The following is a 17,807-nucleotide window of genomic DNA, read 5'->3' on the forward strand; positions in this document are numbered from 1 at the left end:
TAAAGATTACAGAGATTCGGAGAATGAAGACATTATTTCCATTGCAGGAATTAGGAAATAATCATGAAATAAATGTCTTTTCTACTAAGCAATGGTTTAGCATTCTGTGCCTGAGGAAAGATACCCTAAATGGTATAGGTATTTGGTGGTAAGAAAGAAAATCTTAGCTTTCTACTTGCCAGCTCTCAAATGACCATTGGGGAATCCTGGGTGTTCACCATGGTGAACCTGTAGTATCTGCTACTTTCATCTAGTCTTCATGGAATAGTGGATTTGCTCAGGGTATTTGACTTCTGAGATATTTTAGTGGCTTTTTATTAATACATATTCAGAGCTCTGAATCACGCATCAAATTCTAGGACTAGTGATTCAGACATTGGTCTCAGGGAAATCTTTAACACGCCTGATTTCAGTGAGGGGGAATTTGGAAACACAATTTAGAGGACCCCATTGACTTTAGGACCTCAGAGATTTAGTTGTATTAGTCATAGTGCTAATTGGCACCTGTAGTCACGATGATAGTTATTAAGTGATTCTGCTATGATGGCTGACACAGAGTAGATACTAAATTTTGTTCTATTGAGTTAAATTAAATAAAATATGACTTATTTAAATTTAAATTAAATACAATGGTGTTTCCAAAATGCACTGTATCACAGTCAAGCCTGTAACTTTAAAATCCAAACTATTTCTGCTTTTTGAAGCCCAATATCTGTAAATGTAGTTAATACATAAGAAGATTACTAGCACCTCTTTGATTAGGATGCCAGAGAGAAAAAATAATTGACATATAATTGAACTTATTCATTGTGGAAAGTTAGTAAAATACCATCCACTTAAAATGTGGAGGTACCCTATTCATATATGTATTCTATCAAAATATAATATGGTTATTGCTATATGGGTTGTTTTATTTCCAAAAATTGATCTGAACTTTTAGTTGTTTTTTTTTTTTAATGTGAAAACAGTAGAAAAGTATTTAGACCAAATTTATTACAAAGGGAGTTTTAATCCAATTTATCGGTAAGTCCAAAAATGTAATTTATGGTTTTTATGTACAGATGTATTTAGCAGTACAGAAAAAGGAAAAAAAGTTTATCTTCATTATAAATGTATTAGAAATATACTATTTATGTACATCATTCTGAGTAATTTGTATGTGTAATTCATTTTTAAATGTATAATATTTATCAAACGGGACCTTTCATTTAGTGGTTAAAATTTGGTCCTCAAATTATGGACCCTTTGTAGTCCACAGGGTCTTTTAATAAGTCACCTGTGAACTTCAGTGGAAACCAAGTAGTATGAAGATCTTGTCCCAAGACTCCAGTTCAACATTTCTAATCAATCAGAGTTGACTAGATCAAAGGCTCTTGGGTTTCCCACTCATTAGAACTATTATATTCTTCTTTCAGTTATCATGAAGCAGCCTCACATAGCCTGAGACCACAAGCTCCCTAAGAGTATCCTTTGCTAACCTGTGATCTCACACACTGAGCCTGACATTTAAGGACTATTTTTGCTCTTAAAAAAGCTATAGACTCCAGGGGTTGCAAAATATGTCAAACAACAATCACAATATGATAGATAATAGCCAAGTTAAGGTCTGCACAATGTTTCATGAAAGCACAGTAGTGAGTATGAAAAAAAATTCAGGGAACATAAAAAGTTTCCAAGAGAATGTTGAGCTGAATCAAAAAACTTGAGTTAGCTAGGTTACCGAGGTTCATGGTGGGAATATGTGACAGCAGCAGGAATCAGGAAGTAAAACCCCATATATGAAGTAGCAATTAGCATAGCCTATGTGAAAAAGTGGGAAAAAATAAGAGTAAGTTTTGAGAAATGGCCAGTGACTTTGTGTGCTAGGCTGAATCATTTTTACTTTTTCCTAGGAAAAGGAGTAACCCACTGACTATTTTTTAAGCTGAGAAATACCCTGGTCAGACTTTTGTTTTAAAAGATAACTCTGGCATGTATCCTACACCTAGTGTATATACTTTTGAGGCCTTGCCTCTAAACAATGTCTCTTGACCTCTTGCCTCATTAACTTTCTGCAGTAATATCTGTTGTCTGAGCGTTTCTCTCTAGTATTACCCTTGACTTCTCTGAGCTGTCTTTCCACTTGCCTTTCATTTTACATCTGCCTCTGGCCAGATCAGGAAAAAAGTCTGATTCAGTCCAGTCCTCAATATTTTTATCCTTCTGTTCTTTTGTCCTCTAGAAGTTGCCCCTGCAGATTAGAGTTGTATAGAAAAGCACTGAACTTCTGCTTTCAGAGACATCTTGACTACAGCAAACCCCTTGAAGATCTGGTAGCCAAATTCAATGAGAGGAAAGAAAGTTATCTTCAAGAAAGTGGAGGCCTCCTTATCAGGCACCAAGGAGGTGCTTATCTCACAGTTATATAGGCCACACACTATAAAACTTAAATGGGGTGAAAATTCCACAAATTCTCAATATTCTTCAGACTTTGCGTAGCTTCATGGAATTATGGGTGCATAGATTTTGTTCATGGTCTAGGACTTTAGTTCTTATCTTAAACCTTATTTGAGATAGAGAAAAATAATTGATTTGAATCAGCAAGTGATCAACATACTTGAAAGCATTTTGAAGGATTTTTTTGCCACACACTGTCATGTTCCCAGAAATCACCGATATCATCCTCCTCTAGGAAGGACATTTAAAATTTTCATGACAGGATATTGTGGATAACCTAGGATTTAATATAAAATAGGTCCACATTGCAGAGTTCCAAGATGGATTCTCAGGAGTCTTTCTAGATGAATTAGCTTAAACTTGAGGGAGAGAGAAAGGTATAAACATGATGCATCAAGTTCAAGGAATGGGTAGCCCATTCAGCCACATCCTCAGTCTTAAAAAAGGAAGAAGATAAATAAATGCACCTTTGGAGGATGAGAATTTCTGTTGTATGCTATCAAGTCATCATGAGGGAAAACAAGAATGCAAGCACTATGAGATTCTTGAGAAGTGCAGCACACTTTTGGTAGATGCTTGAATTAGACAGTAAATACAAGTATCCATTTAGCTTTAGTGCCACACACAGCCTAGGCAGAGGGATAATTCACACTCTCTGTTGAACTGTCTATATATATCCGTTAAGATGGATGCTTTGTACCAAGGACATGCATAGATCAGACTGACTTCTCCAGGTAGGACCCCTGACCTAGCCTCAACAGAACCAGTTTAGATGATCCCCATCTGCTCCGGAGGGCCCTATCACAAACAATGCTATGTGAGGAGCCTTTCATTTTTGGAAGTGGAATCCTTAGGCTGCATCTTTTTTATATCACAAGATTCATATGAGGCTGTGTAGGGTTTTGATCATGTAAACCATCAATGGCCTTCAGATTTTGGAAATCCGATGGATATTTCACAAGACTCCTGTTCCAAAATCCTGATTTCCCATCTGATGGAGTTTTTCAAGAAGGGTGGTGTTCCACATGCACTTGGGCTTCAGCAGAGGCCTTGCAGGTGCTTGGAAGTCTCTTGATTTCTAATCTTGCCCCTTCGAATCCCTCTAACTGTGTATCACAGAGAAATCTCTGTGGAGTTATACACTTAGAGAGAGAAGAAGAAGGAAAAGGAGAAGAAGAAGCAGGAAGATGAGGAGGAGATGGAGGAGAGGAGAGGAAAGGGAGAGGAGAAGGAAAAAATAAGAAAGGAAGGAAAGAAGAAAAGAGAAAGGGAAAAAAACAATGTTCTGTGAGTGATTTTTCCCATAAGCCTTCTCTAGCTTATAATAGTTGTCCTGAAAACGGTCAAAGCTACTCTGCAGAGAGTGTTTTTGGCCTGAAGGTACCATTTGTGGGAGACTAGCATCCATGATGTTCCGTAGGCCAATGCCCTAGTCATTATCCCCAGGAAATCCACCCAGCACAAGAGGTAATGGGACCTTTTCTTCTACCAGCTTGCGTCTCCCCTCCAGTGACTTACTAAGCAACAGAAAAACTCAGGGCTCTATATTTCTAAGTACCCAAAGCCCAGGAGCTACTTCATACATCTTTAAATGTGGTGTATGGATGTTGCTAAATGACTTTGAGCTTACTTAGTTTTCCCATTCTTAAAATTTCAAAGAACTTACCCACTGTCCCTAGCCCATCTTTGTTCAGCAGCATTAGCATTCCTTAACAAGAGGCCCTGGAAAAGGGAGAAATTCTTTTTCTCTAATGCAGAGGACACAAAGGGGAAGTATAAGCGCTAATTGCACTTATTTTTCCTCCGTCATCTCTGGCCTCATGACAAGCTAGTCACATGATTTAAGTCTTCATTGTTCAGAGTAAACTTAATCACCACGTAAGTCAAGACTGGTATCTGTTGGATTCTCATATTCGGTTGCTTGTTTTTCTTGTAATTTAAAGGCATCTGAAGGGTCATTTTGTGTTTTAAACATCAATTAAACAAGTTGTAGGTGAAAATACTTATATATTTTGCAAGCACAACCACTTTAATTTATAGAAACAACTTTGTGAATATTAGTCATATATTCATTCAGTAAACACTCATTGGCTGGAAGCATATAGTGTGCTGAGTAGAGTACAGAATGGAGCAGACATGGACTTCTGCCTGGTAGTGCTTATAGTATCCAAGGAAAGACATATAAATCAAGGTAATAGACAAATAAAAATGTAATTCACATTGTACTTAGTATTCTGAAGGAAAAGAGAAAGTTACAGTGAGAGAAAAATAATGTAGGTGGCAGAGAAGATCTCTCTAAGGAGCGGGCACTTCAGTTGTTACATTAGGGATGAGAAAATATAATCTAAAGGAAGAGTGAGCGTATGGATGTGCTGTCAGATGTATCAATGTATGTGAGAGTCATGAGCAGGAAAAGACCTTGCCCAAAATGGGGAAGTGAAGAGTAGACAATGTGAGTTGAGCATGGTAGGTATGGTGGGAACAAGAGAGAAGATCAGGCTGCAGAAGCGGCAGCATCAGATTATGTAGGGAGTCACAAAGAACAGCAAATAGTTTGAGTTTTATTCAAATGTAATAGAAATGTATTAGAAAGTTTTTCAATAGAGGAGGGATGTGACCTTACTCAGATGTTTCAAATATCGTGTCTGTTCTGTGAAGAAGGGTCTGGAAGAAGGGTAGAAATAAGAGTGAAGAAAATAGCCAGATATTGATGGCTTCATCTATGGTTGTGGCAAAGCAAATAGAGTAAAAGATTGGATTTAAAATATACTATGGAAGAATTAGGAAGACATGGTATTGTGTAGATGTGTTAGATAGGAGAGAGCAAGAAATAAAAGACAACTTGAGCGATAGAATGGTGCTAGTACATTTACTGGGAGGGGATGGTTAGTTAGAGGAAAATGGGCTGAATCAGCAGCTCAATTCTGTAATGCTGCCCATGTGAACTTTAAGCTCCCCATGAGATATTTAACTACTGATGCTAAATGAGTAGTTGGTTATAGGAATATACTGCAGAGAGGTGTGAAGTAGAGATATAATTTTGGAACTCATCAATGTATAGATATCTTTTGAATAGTTGGCCTTTTGAAAAGTCTTTTGAATAGATGGCAGCACTTCTGGGGAAAATGTAGAAAGAAAAGAGAAAAGGTTGAAGATGAAGCCCCAAGAAATTTCAAATTCAAGACCAGAAGAAGCAGCCAAGAGGAAAGACTGAGAAGTAGGGAGAGAGAAAGGAAAACTGAGAGACATTGAATGTTTCAGAAGACAGTGGTGGATTCTGTTAAATATTCTTGAGAATTTGAATAAGAAGGAGACCAAAAACTCTGCCTCGAATTTAACAGTGTGATTGTATTTCTGGAAATTCACAAGAATATTTTCAGTGACGTGACATGAAAGCTGGATTAGAATGGCTTGAAGAAAGAATGGAATGTGTAGAAGAATTGTTGAATCTCTATTCCAGAACATTTGCCTAGATAGGGGAAAAAGAAGTGGCTTTTACAAGTAGTTAATAAAAACGTGTGTTCAAAGGAATGTCATCCCTTAATTTTTCCAACAAATGTTTACTGGCACCAGCTACATAACTATTCACCAGACATCATCCTAGCCCTGGCCATTCGGGGGAGAGTGGAACAAACATAGTCCACTGCCTAGAGGCATTTTAATTTTAATATGCTGGTAAAGACATATAAGCCAAGTTGGCATAGAGTCATACTATTAACAGTTCTGATTATTGACATGGCCTATATATGTCGATTTTATATAAAAAATTTTAAAAAACTGAAAATGAAAAAATATTTATCTAGCCCAAGTGCATAGCACAAAAATATCTCAATATTACATATTTTATACCAAAGTATTCTTAACATTTGATCTCTGATCATTAATATAGATTCTTTTCTATCATTATGGGTGCATGATATCAATCTTCAGAATGTTATTCCTGCTTTCAGGCTGACACCCACCTTATCTTTCATCTCCTGCTCACCTTAGATAAGTGCATACAGAAATCTGCCAAGGATGCTCTATGGAACAGCAACACTGAGTCAGTTAGTGTCTTAACCAGGACAACAGAAACCATTTCTAGTATTTACAGTAAAGGGAATTGGTTACAGAGGCAAATGAGGAGATGAGATGCAACCAGAGGATAGTGAGGTGGGTAGAGATTATTGACAGCATGAAACTACTCCAGGTAGGCTGAGAAGACAAAGGGAAGACATGGTGTCTCAGCTGGGCTAAATCCTCATCTACAGATTGCGGGGAAAGCGCGCTTCCAAGCTTATTTCTGTTGTCGGCAGAATTCAGTTCAATAATAACCACCGGTTGGTTGTGAGTCTGAATTCCCTGATGCCCTGCTGGCTGTGCCTGAGAGCTGCTCTCAACAACTAGAGGTCACTTGAATTTCTTGCCAAGTGACTCCTTCTATCTTTAAACCAGCAATGGGGTTCAAATTCTTGTTATACTTCAAATCTCTAGCCTCCTCCTCTGTGACCAGCCAGAGAAAACTCTGCTTTTAAAGGGCTTATATAATTTCCCTTTCTTAAGGTCAACTCTACCATGGAACATTGCCTAACCTAACCATGGGGTAAAGTCCATCGTGTATCATGCAGGGCCTATACGCTGGTGGTTGGGGTGGTTGGCGTGGGCAGAAAGTCTTGGATCTATCTTAGAATTTCTAATTCTGCCTACCACAGACAGGATGGGAATAAAGTTTCACCTTGTAATTGTTTTCCCCCCTTATCTAACTAACAAGTTACAGGAGAAGTATACTAACTAGATGTAAACCATTGGTTATTGTTCTTGTGACCGGCCAGTGATTTGTAACTTTATGTAGTAAAATATAGGTAATGCAATTTTTATAGATTTGGAAATGATAGAAATGATGCAAACGTTTGCTAAAAAGCAGAGATTATTCGAAGAGAACTTCAGTTTACTGAACCTTCCCTAATGACACATGATAACTCCAATTAGATGAACTGAAAGTTTCACTGTCTACGGACCTGGGAAGAGTTTATCCCTTCTTAGAACTATAATTGATGGGGAACTAAGCCTATCCTTAGAAACTGATTTACTTGGTTACTTTCTCTTGGTTCCTCTGCCTGATGTTTCCTTTATGATTCTACAAGGAAAACCGTGTCATGAATTTTAGCGTACCAATCATCTGAAATGTTTCTTCTAATTATCAAAAAGATATTTCATTTGAAGAAGGCAAACATTACTCTGAGCCAATTTGTGGAGAGTATCAAGCTACAAGGGGGTAGATCCAGTGTTATATAGTCTGGCAAAATGAATATATATTTGCAGGTCAACATCATGGGTATGTGATCTGTGAACTGTACGAGACCCCACCATTAGAACACCCCATCCCCCAACACACACAACACTTGGTCTAATGTTCTGCCGTTGCTGACTTGAATATTGAAATATTTTTCAACAAGGGGCCCCATATTTTCATTTGCAGTGGTCTCCACAAATTATGTAGACAGTTCTCTATACAAATAGTGAAATCTATTAGTAATTTATATTTTGATTGTGTTAGAAAAATTCAAGCTATCAATTATTTTAGTAAACATTATAGGGTAAATTTGGCCCACCAGTTCTGAGGAAAGTAGATTAAACCACAGAGTTAGATTGATATGAAACTGAGTTTTTTTTTTTTTGTATTACATACTCATCATTTCAAGTAGAAAATACGGATGAAGTATAACATTATATCTTCAATTGTTACTGTCAATGGAATGAAAAATAATAACCGACTGGGGTGGTAAACATTTCAATAGTAGACAATGGTTTGCTCAGATCTTAACACATTGTTTAAGATCGTTAAATTTAACTGATAGTGGTGTATTTTAAACAGGGTGTTAGAGTAGAAGGATGTTTTAATTTTATTATCTCAAATAATCAACTATAGGGCATAACTGTCATAGCAAATGTTGAAGATGTAGCAAGAGGCAAAAATATAGCATGGTGATTGTGAGTGTGGGTTCTGGAGCCTCATTACCTATGTATGAATTGTGGCTGTGCCATTTTCCAGCTTGTGACTAGAGAATTGGAGAAAAGGGCTATGGGTTAACACTGGTTTTCTTTAAATCATATTTTCTTACTTAACTGAAATGAGTTAAGGGTAATTCTGCCACAGTAGAGACTCATATTCCCAATTTCCTACTCTACATCATCTCTGGATAGCTAATAAGCCTCTCAAATTTAAAGTGTTTAAACAGAAATCTTGATCTAACTCCAATCCCTAACTTGTCTTTGCAGGTGTTCTTCAAATTAGTAAATGGCGCCACTACTCATCCCATTGAGAGGAAGAACCTAGGAATCGTCATTAAACTTCTTTTTTTCCACTCCAGACATCTAGTCTATCAGCATATAGCAAAGGCTCCGCCTTCTAAATATATCCTGAAAGTAACCTTTACTCACTGTATCTACCATTTCCACTCCAGATCAATGTATTTTATCTCTTGCTTAGATTAGGGCTAGCTCCCAACTGGTGTCCCAGCTTCCATCCTTTCCTCACGTCCAAACTCCCTTCGGACTCTATAATCTTCATAGCATTACAGAATTCCTTTCATGATATAAAGCATACCATGTCATTTTCCTGCTCTAAATATTAACTATCCCAAAACTTCCCATCACTCTCAGCATTAAGTCCAAATTCAACAATAAACAAACAAAGAAACAAATTATCTTCCATGATCCTGGCCACGTCTATGACCTCACTTCCATCCACTGATGGCCTTACCATATCCTCCGGCCACTCTGCCCAACTTGCTGTTGCTCAAACATACAAAGCGTGTTCCCACTTCTGGGTCTTTGTACTACCAGTCTGTATGCCTTGAATGCTCTTGCCTCAGACGTTCACATTAATTCAGATCCCCGATCAAAGAAGACTCCTTGACCACTCCTTCAAAAACAGCCCTGCCTGTTTTTCCTTATTATTTATCTTACAAATTTTTTTTAGGCCACTTGTTACTAATTGGCATTAATTGATTCATTCTGATTCCTTTACTAAAATACAAGATATTTGATGGGAGAAGCTTTTCGCATCTTCTTGACTAGTTCATGCTTAATACTTACAACAGTCAGTGACAGAAATTGATCAATTAATATTTGTTGAGCTAAGACATAGAGGGTGACACAATGTCCATGGAAAAGTGTATGACCATATTCTCATAAAGCTCTGATTCAAAAGATCCTATTTGCCTTGTTTTTTTCAAATACAGATTCAGAAAGAAAAATATATACTTTAAAAGTCATGAAGTTTTGTAGAAATGACTATCATCATCTTATCACATATTAAGTTTTCAATAAATATCAGTGAGTAAGTCATTATGCTGCTCACGATAAGCACTCAATGCACACTGACAGATGAATGAATGAAAGATATATTGGCAAAATAAATAAACTATGGTAACCATGAATTTAAGAAATAAATATACAAAATTAAAGGTTTAATGAATTAAAGTTAAATATTTGCAATGCCTATATCATTCAGTATAATTGAGCAGTTATGGAAAAAGAGATGGCCAGCCACGTATGAAATGTTTATTTTGGTTTAATTTTCTTGTAGCTAACAAAGAATATTATCAGAAAGACCAGATGAGGCAAAGATTGATATGTTAGTGGAATGCTAGCTGCCATAGCAATAACGTCCAAAATCTCACTAAATTAATATAATATAAATTTATTTTTCATTCGTATAAAATCCAACTGAGTGCTTCTGATTTCAGATATTTTCCTTTAAATAGACATGTAGTGACGTAGGCGACTTCCTTCTTGCGGCTCCCCTATCTTTAACAAAAGTTTGTATGGGTTACCATCTACGGGAAGAGGCTAGAGGTTCACACATAGCAGATTCTTATGGATCAATCTGTAAACAGCACACTTCGTGACCATTCACATTTCATTGGTTAGAAGGAAGTCACATGGTCTCACATAAACACAAGAGTGACGGAAGGACATAGTCCAAGAGGAAGTGGAGATGGTTTGGTGAACGTGCAATGAGCTTTGCCATGCGGTTTGAGATTTAAATAAGGGAAACAGAAGTTCCTCTAGGGATACGTTGTGGTGGCATGCATTGGGATATATGTGTACATATACAGAGAGAGAAAAGTTCAAACCATTAAAATCTACTTGGAGAAACGTTTAATTAAAAAAAGGTGATAAGTTTGCATTGCTAGCACTTGGGAGTATAACAAGATGTTCCCTATCAAGCTCAAAATTAGAAAAATAAATTCACCATTGAGAGTTAAACTCTAAGAACAGCACATAATGGATGTGAGCCTAGGCACGCAACATAGAAAAGAGAAAGTATGGCTTCCTGGCTGCTGGACTAAAGTGTCACCTGGAAGAATGAATGTATTAACATATCCAACGATATAAGAGTCCACACTATTAGAGAACACATCAAAATCATTGACACAAATGTTGGCAGGCCATGTGAAGTTGTCTAAGGATAGATAGCTTTAATCAATGAACATCAAGCATTCTGGATCATTCTTATGGCAATATCTTAGCCTAGTGTCATTACACATTTGAATCACCTAATTCTACTAGGTTTTGATCTAATGAACATCAAGGAAAACGGATTCTTGTGTAGTTGTGCTGACAGAGAGAACTTGCTGCTTACAGGGCCTTTGAGAATCCCTTAACCACGTGGTGATTTCTCAAGGTGGTTAACGATGGCTTCTGACTGTGATTCTGTAGGAAAATGCTGACCAAGACCATGCAAATATTTATGAGCTGTCCAACAGCTACGGTTCCCCTGTAAGCTAGTGTCTTGGCATGCTAGTCTCTAACCTAGTTCTGTGTGCATTTTCGTTAATCTGTGAAGTTTTTCCAGGCTTACTGCTTACCTTGAGTGGAGAAAAGACAAATCTCTTGGTCTGTAAAGTGTGGAATCGTAACGCATATTTTTTCTTGTTTTTTTTCTATCACTTCTAGCCTTACTTTTTACGATTTTCTTTATGTTAGATTTATGGAGCAATTGCATAATATCAAGAATCCCTTGCCCTTTGTAAATACTTTCAGGTGTGAGTTGAAAGTCACTAAAGAGGATATGACTGTGAAGCAAACCGAAACAAAGGATATCCAGCAAAATTTACATTTTGTGCAAATTAGTTACAGTCTTGGACAAGTACTAAAACAGTGAAACAGGGATACCTATTGAATATGTCTTTGATGTTAGGAAATAGGCCTGTATTTGTATTTTAACATAATATTTGAATTTTATTTTCTTAAAGTTCAAAATGCTTCCATAGTATAAAAAAAAAATTGACTACATTTAAAGAGTCTCTGATCCATTTGCACTTATTTATGCATGCATCAACATTCTCTTTCCTATGAGCCAAAGACAATTTCTTTATATGGAAATTATTTTATAAGTATATACATAAATAGGCTATTCAAATCAAACTAAAGCATGTAAGGAACATTGCTCTGTGAGCCAATACAAATTAAAATGACTCAAACATCACTAGAGAATGTGTTTAAATTATCTGTTGTAGATGCTTCACTTTACATTAGCTTTCAACTAAATATGACATTTAGAGCAGAAAAGTTTATAATTCGTAACTGAGCATTTAAATCCAGATTGACTACCATACAGTACAAATCCTTCACTGGAAAAAATATCCTCAAAGCAAATGTACAGAAGTATTTTAACTTAAAATTAGAGGAATTAATAATAAATTTAGGCATTCAATTGAGTGTATCAAAAATTTGAGAGATTGAATTAATTTGAAACATAGGTAAAATTTACTGTAGAAATTTCATTTTCCAACAAAATAAGGTGATAATTTGAGCTATCTAATATGACTATGAAAATCCAAATGGACCTCAAAACTAACTTAAGAAATCCTCTCTCAGGGACAGAGCAAGTGTGAGCTTAATTATGGTAATTATCATTTGCAGACCTGCTCCATTGGGCTTCTTTGTGGTGATGAAAGAAGGAGAATCATCTGTTTACCTCCCATCTCTGCAAGAACAGATACCATTTCCACACAAACACATACAGTGCCCGCTCCTGCAACTTCAGTCCACAGCTTTCCACGCACAGGGGCTCCAAGACTATGGACCACCATGGATACTTACCCAGTTGATCAAGGTGAGTAAGATGAGAGTAAGATATGGAGAAGTTTGAATTTGAGAAAGTTGTGTATTCAAACATATCTTCTGACATTTCCATCTTTATTTTTTTAAGATAGATGGTTTTTCAGGAGCGTAAAATTATCTTAGAATTCTTATTGGTTATATTTTAAGTTTTAAAAATATTGATGTCCTTTGCTAATAAATATTCTTTCTGGAACAGTGCAAAAAAATGTTCATTAATAGTCTGTATTCTGATCTGTAAATTTAGGTAAATCACTGGACCCTGATCCCAGCTTATTTTGTTTCAACTATCAGTAAATCATTTTGTTTTATCTATCAGTAAAACTTATTTAAAAGGGCCTTGTACTACTTACCTCATTCTGTCTTTATTTAATATCCTCTGAATCACTATATGTAAATTCATATTCCTATAAACTTATTGAGAAAACACCCAGATTTGTTTTTAAAACTCTGCTTTTTTCCTATTGTGAAGTAGTTTGATAACTTGAGTATGTGTTTTTTGTTTTTTTTTTTAAGATTGGCACCTGAGCTAACAACTGTTGCCAATTTTCTTTTTTTTTCTTTCTGGTTTTCTCCCCAAATCCCCCCAGTATATAGTTGTATATTTTTTAGTTGTGGGTCCTTCTGGTTATGGCATGTGGGACACTGACTCAACATATCCTGATGAGCGGTGCCATGTCCGTGCCCAGGAACCGAACTGGCAAAACCCTGGAGCGTGGAAGCGGAGCGCGCGAACTTAACCACTAGGCCACGGGGCCAGCCACTCGAGCATGTTTTGATATGTCTTATTATTTAGTTCAATAAATCAAATAATGTCATATTATAAATAGTATATCATATTTTAAATTCCAAATTCACTCTTCATATAGTTAATGTCACTCAGGACAATCAGATTGAGAATTATAGCCCTTAATAATCTATCAGTTACTTAAGAAAAAATATTTTTTGAAGGCTATTGGATATTATAAGTAGAAAGGTAGACCGCTCTATATTTTGTCTATATAATTTCTCTTCTTTTAAAAAATTAAGGTGAAATATGTTATCTAATGTAAAGAATATTTTGCCTATTTAGAAAGTAAAATAGTATTTCTCGCATTTCTAACCCGATGGGTCAAATATCCATTGATTCTATCAGTGACAGAGTCATAAATTTTCACGTTTTATAATTTGAAGGAGTGATTTGGTTTGGAATCTGCCGATTCTATGTAACACCATTTGTTCTGATTTTGGCCCTCCCCTGGGGTGTGAAGTTTGTGAAGTCACTAAACTTTTTCAAACCCTTTTATTAGAAATATGATTTACAGAGCCTTATTTGTCTGCATATGATGAGTGCAAGGTAGCAGTGCAATTTGCAGAAGATTCAGCCCACGGCCAAAGCTGTTCATTTTTAATTCATTTCTGATTCTTTCTTTCTTTTTGCCTTTGCCTCTCTAAAGGTCCAAAACAGACAGACATCTTCAAGCATGATGTTTTCCCAACCACTGGTTTGGCGGCATTAGGTACTGGCATATCCTTTGAAAGATATTTACTCAAACATGTGATTGCCGCTAAAGAACTTCTGGCAAAACACGGTCTTCCTTCTTCCACAGATGTTTCCTCTTCTCGATTTTTGAATTTTGGTGTTCCTGGCCCAGCGCAAGTTGTCTGGGGCAAAACATCTGTACCACATCTGCCTATCCAAGCTTCAGCAGCCACACCACGATTCTTCTTCCTCGATAGGGGAGAGAGGACCCCATATATCATCTCTTCAATGACAGATTTTATTTTTCCCACACAGTCTTTATTATTTGAGAGTGATCGGTCTGTTGCCTCATCAGCTACTACAATGAGTTCAGTAATTAGTGGCATTCTGGGAGCTGGTGTTGAGTTAAACAGACACTCATTACTCTCCCATGGATTTCTGCTCAAAACTGCTTCCACAGGTGCACCTCCAGTTGTCTCTATGGGGGCTCAAGAGGGTATTGAAGAATATTCAGCTGTTTCCTTAATTTCAAGAAGAGAGTACTGGAGATTGCTGAGCTCCTCAATGCCTCCCATCTCTCCTGCTAAGGTAATTATATCCAAACAGGTAGCCATCGTAAACTCATCGGCTTTGCACCGATTCACTACACAAGACTCCATTCCCAGTGAATATCAGGTTATTACTGAAGCATCTAGCAACCGGAGACTCACGAACATCAAATCACAGTCTGCTGATTCTTTAAGTGAATTAAGCCAAACATGTGCAACATGTTCTATGACTGAAATAAAATCCTCTCATGAATTCTCAGATCAAGTTTTGCATAGCAAACAGTCCCACTTTTATGAGACATTCTGGATGAACTCAGAGATATTAGCCAGCTGGTATGCACTAATGAGAACTCAAACTATTACTTCTGGGCATTCATTTTCTTCTGCTACTGAAATAATGCCATCAGTGGCATTCATGGAAGTGTCATCCTCATTTCCTTGTAAAAAGAGTACAAAAAGAAGAATTTCAACCCCATCCGTGGAAGACTCCATTGCCCTATCAACTAATTTGGATGCTAATTTATGTTTGGATAAGACTCCTTTATCCATTGTCCCTTCACAAACTGTCTCCTCAGACCTGCTGAATTCTGATTTGACTTCAGAACTGACTGAGGATCTTTCAGTATCAGAAAACATTTTAAAACTATTGAAAATAGGACAATATGGAATAACTATGGGTCCCACTGAGGTACTGAATCAAGACAATTTGCTGGATGTGCACGAGAGTAAAGGATCTCATAAACAGCTCAAACTTCACACAAGTGATAGGTCTCTAGATTTTGAATTAAACTTACCAAGCCATCCAGAAACTAGGCATTCAAGTGAGCTTAAAAACAACCTGCCACCGTACGTGGACTCCAGGTCTGATCTTTCAGAAGTAACCTCTAATGTTGCGTTTTATACAGTTTCAGCAACTCAATCGCTTCCGGTACAGACCTCTTTCCCCACGTCTGTTCTTGTGCCAGATTGGACATATTATACAGATTATCTGACCTTAACATCTGATTTAAAACAAGAGGTCAGAACTTCTTCAGAATGGTCCAAATGGGAACTTCAGCCTAGCGTGCATGATTGGGAGTCTCCTGCTGCAAGTCAGACGCCTGCCATCACTAGATCTCTTACTTTGCCTTCACTGGAGTCCATTCCAGCACCTCATCAGCTGATGATTTCTGGTGAGTTTCTCAGTTTCAGTTCAGTAAACTTTTAGAAATGAGTTTCTTTTCTATAGAGAAGAAAGAGCCTGTCGTGGTCACCAGGTGCTCTAAACAGCCTCTTTGTAATCAGGGCAGCAGCCAGTTCAATGGAGATGGCACCTGCTGTTGTCCCTGACACAGATGGTTATTCTTTACGCACTGCCACAAAGGCTACCAGATCAATACAGGAGTGTGTTGGAGATGGCTACACTGCTGGCAAGCAATCAGAAACTGAACTAGTGCAATTCATTACAATGGATCTTTCAAAGTTTAGGAATAACTTTTATTATTCTCATTTCTTGAAATAGCTTCTTTGTCAGGTTGAACACAATATACTGCACACTATCTACCACTTTCTTCAGTGCTAGTTTTTTTTTTAATGGGAAAGTTGAAGAAATCAAGAGCTTGGGTTTTACCAGCCTACGTGGTATGTTTAATCATTTTTTTTAATGCAAAGCTGTGATGCTTTCATTATATATAACTCAGAATATAAGTTAACTTCATATCCTTTATTTAACAAAAACACTATATAAAAGTTAAAACAAGATAATATTCCATGTGTGAATTTGAATTCTGTCTTGAAATAATTGATGAAAAGACTCTTTTCTTAGATAACTTAGTTCTTACCTTAAAGCACTTTAGAAATTACTAATCTTCTCAACCCTTGTAATTACTATCAAATTGGAAAGTATAAAAAAAGTTTAAAGAATTGTATTTAGCAAAAGGAGAGGATTCTTTCCCATTATTTAAAGAATTTCTATCTTGTGGAATTTCAAGTGTAACTTTGTAGCAATGAAGTTAATTTTTCTTCAATGAGAAATTTATAGGTTTTGTGTGGTTACGTGTGTATGCTTCAGAAGAAGCACATATTGTATCAATCTTTAAAAATATTTAGGTGTGTAATTTATGGCTGGCAACTCAGTATAATGAAAGACCAAATCATTATATTTGGTATGTCCAATATGATATGATTTTCTTTACAAAGTTTCTAAAAATAGCATAATAATTTAATTACAAATTTAAATATGGTATTCTCCTTGTACTTTTACAGGATGATAGCTTGGTGTAGAACTGTTACAACTCATTGGCAATGCCGAATACATGACTTCTCACATATAAGGGTCTTAGTAAATGCAGCTGAGTTACGCTTTCTCCTCTCATAAAATTCACCCCATAGCCTCTCATCGAAATTAATCAGGACACAAATTCTCCATCTCCAGGAAATCAAATCCTAGGTTTTCCCTTTATGAACTAATCCTTGTAAGCTTCCATTTTTCCCATCCTCTCATTCAACTGCAGTCACTCTTTGATACTTTTGATTCCTCCGGTTCTCCTAGTCTTCCAGTTTCATTTGCCTCCCTAATCATTTTAGACATCATAATCAATCATTTACAAGGCACTTGCTGACATTTTCCAATACGTTCACCTATTGTGTTGGTCAGTGTCATATCACGAAACAGCACACTCCAACTGAATATTTGGGAAGAGTTTAACAGACGGATTATTTGCTAAAATAGGGGTAGAATTTAAGGAAAACAATGAGGGATAGTATGGTTCTGAAGGGACTAGTAATGACAGAATGCCACTGCTACACCTAGACCCAAGAGACAAAGGAAAGAGCAGTCTTCAGGACCAAGAATCTAAAGAGGAAAGTTGCCAGTTTACAGAAGCTATGCTATGGCCTTTGGGAGGGAGAAACATGGGGTTCCAAGGCAAGCCAAGCAGGGGAGACCAGGAGATACATACCTAACCTCACTCTCATCTTGTCTTCCAGTCTCCTGCTGTGGCTTCCCATTGGTCAAACCCATTCAGTGCTGTGAATGATCTTTACAAATGCATCTAGTCTAATGTCTTCATGTAAGAAATAGTGAGGTAGGCCATAGTAGAATGGCCTGTGGTGCTAAAATCTTAACTAGGTTCCATGATACTGTGAAAATACAGAATGAGTGTGTAACGGATGCAGGGAGAATTTCCTTGTATGTTTCTAAAGTGGACCATTGACTGGGTATTATTTCTTCCCCACTACTTCCATGCTAGAAAAGTATAAATGTTAGAAAG

The 17,807-nt window shown here is 36.9% G+C and overlaps 1 protein-coding gene across 1 annotated transcript in view; it reads left to right on the forward strand.

The window, feature by feature from the left end:
* LOC106842352 (protein eyes shut homolog) overlaps positions 1–17,807 on the forward strand; it is a 1,064,587-nt gene that overhangs the window by 375,448 nt on the left and 671,332 nt on the right. Inside the window, exons 16-17 of the mRNA XM_070516721.1 lie at positions 12,349–12,541; positions 13,983–15,728. Of these exons, the coding sequence (XP_070372822.1) occupies positions 12,349–12,541; positions 13,983–15,728 (1,939 nt within the window). The remainder of the gene's footprint in view (positions 1–12,348; positions 12,542–13,982; positions 15,729–17,807) is intronic.

Source organism: Equus asinus, chromosome 8 (assembly GCF_041296235.1).
Source record: "Equus asinus isolate D_3611 breed Donkey chromosome 8, EquAss-T2T_v2, whole genome shotgun sequence".
Classification (NCBI taxonomy): domain Eukaryota; kingdom Metazoa; phylum Chordata; class Mammalia; order Perissodactyla; family Equidae; genus Equus; species Equus asinus.